An 8,193-nucleotide genomic window follows, 5' to 3' on the forward strand; every position below is an offset into this window, starting at 1 on the left:
TTTAACCAAATTGTACATCACAAAAAAGTCTTTCTAACATTTTTTTTGTCAACAGTCTTTCTAACATATATGTGTAAACGTAATGTGTATAAGTTTATGCTGCTTCAAAGAACTTACCAGAGAATTCATCGTGATGCGGGTTCTTTTCAAGCTTTTCTTATCGTAATGTGTATAAGTCTTTTCTTATCTAAATCCTGTCCTATAACTGAATGCCATCAAATACGCAAATTTTGATTGTATGCTATCCTACTGTTATCAGGAATACTAAACTTCAATCTCATTCATCAGTTTCACAGCTTCGATCATGCAACCAACTTGACCCTTATTTACCATCTGTAGTAAGCATTGTCATTTAAGAGAACTTATCAAAAACGTTAAGAGATTTCCAAAGGTAAGAGTTAAGAGACTCACTATTGTCATCTCCCGTAGACATAGTGCCGAAGCTTCTTCACGGAGATCAATTTTATTTTCGCTCCTCCTCGTAGATAGAAACATTCAGTATCATAGAACAATAGGAACTAAACAAATGTACAGTTTACAAACTGAAAAGAACAACAAATCCAATCGAACAGTCAGCAAGAAATTTATAAAACATAAAACATAAGGCAGCAAAGAAAAAAAGGAATTAAAGACAGTTCTGGTTCAAGAAGAAGAAGAAGACAAAGTTAAATAAACCCCTTTTTTGTTAAAGTCAATGGCAAACCTTGAGGATTCATCTTATGCATCTGTTTCGTCCGCTCAAATTCATGATTCATCTTGAGATGTCGTCATCTTCTGTAGTAAGCAAAACAATTTAATTTAACCGGGTAATGGACAAAAAAGAAAAATGTGATGGGAGAGCATTTAGAAGATCTCACCATGTTGGGTTTAATGACAGGAACAGAATAACCATCTCTGCAATGGCGCAAAGGAATCGATCAGAAGCTATAGATTACAGAATGATGAAGCGATTCATCGCCAGAAAACGTGCGCAGGGTGTTTAAGATTTGATCATAAACGATGGAGACCGGAAGAGGAATCGCCAGGGAAGATCTAGACAAATGCAGCAAAAGCCCTAATCTTCGTTTATTTTGTTTCGTCGAGAACCCTGAAGAAGAGATATGGGCTTACAGAATATGGTGTTTTAATTAAAAGCCCAGAAAAGGTAAAAAAAAGCCCACCCGTTAAAAAATGCTAACGTGGCGCAATGGAAGAGTCCCAACTCTCTCATTATATAATAGATTATATATATATATATATATATATATATATATATATATATATATATATATATGTTTTTCAATAATCAGTGAATTGTAATATTAATATGGGTCGATTTGCTCAATAATCATATAAACACTGACAATTAAGAATATAGCCATTCATGAAAAGCTGTGTCAATTTGATGTAGAAATGGACCACGTTCTCCTTTCTCGCACGTGAGATTTGATTAATGCAACGATTGATATCCTACTATACTATGTTTGTCAAATATATAGTACAGAACAATTAATTTATAACAACAACCATTATGAATAAGATAAAGAAAATAAGAAAGCTGAAAAAAATTAAGGGTTTGTATAGAGTACATTTTACCCTAAACCAAATTATATACCCACACCATATACTCTAAACCCAAACTCTAAACTCAAACCAAATACTCTAAACCCAAACCATAAACCCTAAACCCTAAACCCAAACTATATACCATAAATCCAAACCATATATCCTAAACCCAAACCCTAAACCCAAACCATATACCCTAAACCCAGACCACTAAACCCAAACCATATACACTAAACCCTAAACCCAAACCATATACACTAAACCCTAAACCCAAACCATATACCCTAAACCCAAACCTTAAACCCAAACCATATCCCCTAAACCTTAAACCCAAACAATATACCATAAACCCAAACCATATACCCTAAACCAAACCCTAAACCCAAACCATATGCCCTAAGCCCAAACACTAAACCCAAACCATATACCATAAACCCTAAACCCAAATCATAAACACTCAACCCAAACCATATACCCAAACCGTATACCCTAAACCCAAACCCTAATCATAAACCCTAAACCCAAACTCTTATCCATTACGTGACTATGCTATACATGTTATGGTATGAAATACTCGACACACCCACAAACTTTGTATATATGAATATCTCTAAAATTTTCTTAGAGAAAAATGATGAGTGGTGACGGTGTTGGAGAACAAAACAGTGTAACTGATCAAGTATTGAGTAACAAGAATCATGAGACAGAGAAAGAGATATAAATTGCAAAATAAGAGAAAAAGAAATGTATTGTACTATACTGTAATTTAAAATAGTATAGAACATATGACGCATGATATGAGATAGGGATTATGAAGAAAATTAGAGAAGTTTACACGATGGAAAGAGAAAGAGAAAAAAACGGATGGAAGGGAGAGAGAGGGAAGATGTCAAATAGATAGAAGAAAATGGGATGCCGAATAGATAAAAGATGATGGAGATGTCGAATAGAGGGAGGGAGAGGGAGAGAGAGAGAGAAAGTGGTGAGGGATGGAGTAGAGGAGAATGAGAAAGTGGTGGTAGCTATGGTAGAGGAAGGAGATAGAGAGAAAGAGGGGAAGGGAGGGATGGAATAAACAAAGGAACATGGGAATAAGTGGTGGTGGCTATGGTGGTAAATGAGGGAGGGAGGAAGAGAGGAAATAGACAAAGAAACATGCAGAGAAGGAGAAAATGGCGGGGCTATGGTGGTAGAAGAGGGAGAGAGAAAAATAGTGGAAGGGAGGGAGGGATGCAGAGGAAAAAAGAGATTGTACTATGCTATGTTTCTGACTATACTATACATGTGTGTAAAATAGTATAGATTTACAATCGTGATTATAGAATATGATATAAAATTTACAAAATATATGTTTGTTTTGAAATTTTCAAAACATACTATATGTAAAAGAAAATTTATGTTTTTATCATGTTAACTACAAAGTTCAATAGTTGCTTTAACAGAAATTAAAAGCAATTAAAAATAGAAAGGGAAAACATTTTTGTGAGAAGAGTAAAAAATGAAAAAAAAAGAAAAAAATCAGAAAAATGCATGTCAAGGACAATATGACAATTATTATACAAATATCATAGCCCTTCTTTTGTTATGTGTATATACTTGGTTTAATTCCTACAATGGTTATGATTCCATATTTCCCTATTAATATAACACTCCGAGTTAATTTGGGTAGCAATATCGACCATCTATATATATATATATATAACTATTATTGTTTTTCAATAATCAGTGAATTGTAGTATTAATATAACATTCTGAGTTAATTTGGGTAGGAATATCGATCATCTATGTGTATTGGCCATTATAATTTTTTTTTTGGTAAACATGTTAAGATTTATTATCGTTTTCAATTTTTTATAGAGTTTACAGGGAACTACGAGAAGCGAAAACAACAAACTACAACACAACAACGAAGAACTGAATGTAAAATACGGTAACTAAACCAAAGCCGAGAGTTGACGAAAGAGGTGAGAGGACATCACAAAGCTACTTAGAAGCGTGCGACACTCGATGCAGAGAGAAAGTGTTGAGGCGACATTGAAACACACGATTTACGAGCTGGTAATATTGGCCTCCCCAAACTCGCCTCCAAAAACATTTCACCTACCACGGACCTCCGACGTTCAGAATCAAGCACCGATACAAACGTGAGGAAGAAAGTTGCAGCAAACGACAATAGAGACTACTCTGGCCGACCCACCAAACACTTGTCAAAGCATCGGTTGCCGTTTATCACCTCCACCAGACCTGCCTCCTCTACTCCTCCTTATCGAACCTCACAAGCACCCGATCTCCTATTGAGCTCAAGAGAACCCCACCAAACCACCAACACTATAGCAACAATCTAGCCAGCCGCTCTTATTCGGAAAGGCAAATGGAAGAAAGCACGCCACAGCCACCAAAACCTGCACAATGAAAGAAGCTAACACCACAAGGATTGAGTCCGAAGAATCTCTCCTATATAACGTGATGAAGCAACCCACGCCGCCACCGAGTGAGCAGAACAGGCCGACAATACCATGGACCAACGCACTCGCACGAGGGTCAACCTCCGAGAACCGGAGACTGACAAACATCATACAAGAAAGCTCCAACCTACTCACTTCATTGAAACGCCACAAACCAACTCCGATGAACGGGAGAGCTCAGACCTCAAAATAGATTTGATGGAAACGCCTTCTAGCCACAAGGACCAACCGCAACCACCTACACAGAGAGTCCCCCGACAGCAACTCACTACCACTACCGAGATAGACGACCAGAACCCAAAACCTAATCCGACTACAGTCAATCTCTCACTGGTGATGAGAGCAAAGAAGGGCCTGCTAAGAGATCCAAAAATCGTCAGCCTCCCTACGGAGAACGCGAGTTCTCTTCATCGATCACGCAAACCTCCACTGGACGGACCTAATCAAGACCCCGAGCACCACCACCGAGTCCCGACGGACCACCAGGAAAATAGATCTGGCCAGATCTGAGCGAGATCTTAGAGAAACCAGCGGAAGAGACCACCCACTCTCTTACCCTCGACACACCTCGCCTCTGCTCCAAAACTCAACCCTCCGGACAGCAACGCCGGAGACGAACCCACAACCGAAAGCATATCGACAGACTACGGTAAAAGAGAAGGAGGGGAAACAAGAGAGAAACAGAGAAGAACGAAGAACAAGGGAGACAGCCGACGACGACAGTCACACCGGAGCCGGAGCACCGGAGCGCCGTCGGCTGAGCAGATCTAGGCAAGGGTCTTTTGTCGCGAGAGAAAAGGTGATAGAGAAAGAGAGAGAGCTCAACTCATCTCTATTTCATTATCAAACTGTTTAGGGTTAATTTTTTATAGTGACTAGCCCCACCGCTTGCGCGGCCCCAAATCCAGAAAATCCCTCCCCTTCGGCTTGGACCTACGGATTAATGTATATTCCGCTTGCCCCTACTCGTATGGGGAAATCCCTCCGGCTTGGACCTACGGTTGGTATACACCGCTTGCCCCTACTCGTATGAGGAAGGATTTATTTGGAGAGGCATAGTACCACCCTGCTGTCCCTGAGAATCGAACTGACGACCTCGGGTAGGCATGTATGAGAAGATTCGCTGGTAACCACTAGGCCACCAACGCTTCTCAAATTGGCCATTATAATTAGGCTACGTTAACTAACGAAGCAAGAATTTATCCCAGTAACGATATTACGTGAGAAATCTTCCTATCTAGTCTTTTCTCTATACAAGATGTCTGTCTTATACCTCAGTTACAGTGTGTGCTAAACTTCGGGACTTTTCTGTACATCAAAAACTCTAAAGTTTGCTTTGGAAATTATCCCATTTGATTTTATAAAAATAGAAGATTGACATCACACCGCGTGCGTACCCTAACAAACGTATTTTTAATTATTTTCCTTCTTTTTCTGATACGTCTAACAAACGTATCTTCTTCTCCAATTAAATAATCTTGTCGGAAAAATATTTTTATTTAATTATATTGCTCAATCCTCTAGACTGCAATAATTTTCAACTTTACATCAAAGCCCTGAGCTGTTTCTTCTTAGAGAATAAGATCAAACCAAGATCACAAAATCCCAGGAGATCAGATCTTGCTGTCTCAGCATCATCAGGAGCGAATTCTTAAAGGAATCTAATACTATTAAGACTATCAAAGCCTTTTGATGGACGATTGTCGGGAGAAGAGAAGACGTTGTACAAAACTTAGAGTAAGTACTGATAATAACGACATGGAGAAGATGATGCATAGAGAAATCGAGAGACAGAGAAGACAAGAAATGGCTTCTCTTTATGCTTCTCTTCGTTCTCTTCTCCCTCTTAATTTCATTCAGGTCACTCCCTTATTCCTAAAACCCTAATCTTGGTTTTGATTCTTGATGACTCCTGTAGATCTTATACTCAGTCTTTTGTCCTTTTACTTGGTCTTCCATGTAGGAAAAACAAAAAGGGATGATAGCAAGTGTTTTGACTTTGTGCTTTCTGACTTAACCATAGTGTTTCTCTTAACAAGTTTCCTGTTAGATCTATAACTTTCTTGTTTCTTGTCGTGATATTCTATTTTCGGTAGGGCAAACGTTCGACGTCAGATCAAGTCGGTGAAGCGGTTAACTACATAAGGTATTTAGAGAGGAAGATCAAGGAGCTTAGTTTGAGGAGAGATGAGCTCATGTTACTGTCTAGAGGAACCCTCTTGGATGATTCGAAGAATGAGATGGAAGCGATAAATCATGTGGTGGTTCGGCAGTGCTTGGTGGGTGTGGAAATAGTGTTTAGCAGCCGCTGTTGCCGTGGCCAACCGCAGCTATCAAGTGTTCTTCAAGTTCTTAGTGAAAATGGTCTTTGCCTTCGTAACACCATCTCCTCTATTGTTGATGATAGACTCATTTACACTATACAAGCTGAGGTAAGTTTATCTTAATCTTACATAATACAGATATGCATATTTGTTTGCATTTACATGTTACAATATACAGTCTCTATTTCTGAAAAGTGTTAGTTTAATATACATTTTTCTTGTTACATAATAAATATAATTTTATAATTTCAATTCAACTTTTAGTTTAATATTAATTATAAATGCATTGCTTTTATAAACAATTTTATTTATCTCAAATATTTTTGCTTGAATAGGTGTAATTAATAAGAACTTAAATACATTTCAATCATTTTTAATATATGTGAAAAATGTCAAAATAATAATTTTGTGAAATTGTGGTAGTATATAATTTTCAAATTGCTAATAAAACATAGCAAATTTTAGTTTCCATTTAATAATTTACAAAGTGAAATAAAAGTTTTTTGTTTTCTGTTTTGTATTTAGTTAATGTTATTATTTTCTTTAAAAACTACATGTTATGGTTTCCTTCATTTAAAGATAAAACACTATTCTATAACATGTCAACTGAAATACACAGAAATGTTTTTGAAGTCATTGTAATCAGAAATTGTTAAAACGAGAGTATATATAGCCAGATTTTTTTGCATGAGATTCAAGACTATACTATCTTAAGCATCCAATATGTGTAAAGAGATTAGTAATAACTACCATGGTCATATTAATTTCAAGAAAATGTTTACACATGTGGTAAAATTCTTTCTGCCACACTTATTTATGTAATATAAACCCCAGCCTTTGTATACGAGTATACGACACTATGCATACAGTTTATGATATGTTCGAAGGTACAACAATATGTCTAGTTTTGTTTGCAGGTCAAAGATTCGACCTTGATTGACTTATCAGAACTGGAAGAGAGATTAACCAGAATGAAGTAAATGGTTTTTCTGTTTGTTAAACGATATCCTAAGTGATGTAAATGGTTGTTGCATTGGTTTCTCTTAACATGTCAAGCAGCGACTAATATAAGCACGTGGTTAGTTTATTTGTACTTGTATTGTTATGTTGTGTTCAATTTGCATCTATTTGAATGTTTATCTTCTTTTTTCCTTTTTCGCTGAAGTGTAAATATTATTTCTGAAATGAAGTCAGAGATTTTACAAGTAACTAGGATAAGACCTGTGCTTTGCGCATGGTGAAATATTTATTAAAATTTTATATTTTTATATTGTAAAATCTGATTATTTCTGCGGATCTTTACGGGTCTGATTTGGTTTGAGTTGGATTAAAACTTTAGGGGTCTTGTTCGGATTCCTTAGCTCATGAGTTAATCTACATATTTAAAAATGATACACTATTTTTGAGTTAAAAATAATAAATTAATAAAAATGTTTATATTTTTTCGAAAAATCTACTACAATATTACCCGATCAACATCGTATAGCCTAGGTTCTTCAGTTTTATCAGGAATTTCAGCTGATATTACCCGATCAATATCATCTGTATTTGGATACTTGGGTGACTGATCCATGAATAGTAAAATATGTGCATGGGAAAGACCTCTTTTTTGGAACTCTATAGTGTATACAGCTACAAAAAAATTTGATAATATTAGTATTTATCATGTAACTTAACAGGATTAATTAATGATAAATTTCTTACCAGAAACTGTTTTTCCGAGAAGATGTTTCTTCGTTAGATCATCCATCAAACTATCAAGCTTTACTTTGAAAAGTCTGCAACACAAATCGGGTCTATCCTCGGATCTAAAATTGTATTTCTGTAAATATCTCGTCAGTTCTGGCCACTTTGGATTA

At 36.5% G+C, this 8,193-nt stretch overlaps 1 protein-coding gene and 1 long non-coding RNA gene across 2 annotated transcripts; one reads left to right on the top strand and one right to left on the bottom strand.

Moving 5' to 3' along the window:
* Positions 1–52: 52 nt before the first annotated feature.
* On the bottom strand, positions 53–1,110 carry LOC108841294 (uncharacterized). Its single transcript, XR_001948095.2, has 3 exons — positions 858–1,110; positions 412–774; positions 53–333 (listed from the first exon to the last, which is right to left on the bottom strand). It is a non-coding gene; the product is annotated as an uncharacterized LOC108841294 (long non-coding RNA).
* Positions 1,111–5,520: 4,410 nt separating this feature from the next.
* On the top strand, positions 5,521–7,488 carry LOC130507935 (transcription factor bHLH36). Its single transcript, XM_057002779.1, has 3 exons — positions 5,521–5,870; positions 6,107–6,442; positions 7,252–7,488. The coding sequence occupies exons 1-3, from the start codon at positions 5,703–5,705 to the stop codon at positions 7,312–7,314; spliced, it is 567 nt and encodes a 188-aa protein (XP_056858759.1). The 5' UTR covers positions 5,521–5,702; the 3' UTR covers positions 7,315–7,488.
* Positions 7,489–8,193: the final 705 nt, after the last annotated feature.

This window comes from Raphanus sativus, chromosome 2 (assembly GCF_000801105.2).
Source record: "Raphanus sativus cultivar WK10039 chromosome 2, ASM80110v3, whole genome shotgun sequence".
Lineage (NCBI taxonomy): Eukaryota > Viridiplantae > Streptophyta > Magnoliopsida > Brassicales > Brassicaceae > Raphanus > Raphanus sativus.

Excerpts from the sequence above, each read along its gene's own strand:
- LOC130507935 (XM_057002779.1), top strand. The coding sequence starts at position 5,703 with ATGGACGATTGTCGGGAGAAGAGAAGACGTTGTACAAAACTTAGAGTA. Across the intron at positions 5,871-6,106 it reads TCCCTCTTAATTTCATTCAG|GGCAAACGTTCGACGTCAGA; the intron begins GTCACTCCCTTA and ends TATTTTCGGTAG. Across the intron at positions 6,443-7,251 it reads TTTACACTATACAAGCTGAG|GTCAAAGATTCGACCTTGAT; the intron begins GTAAGTTTATCT and ends TTTTGTTTGCAG.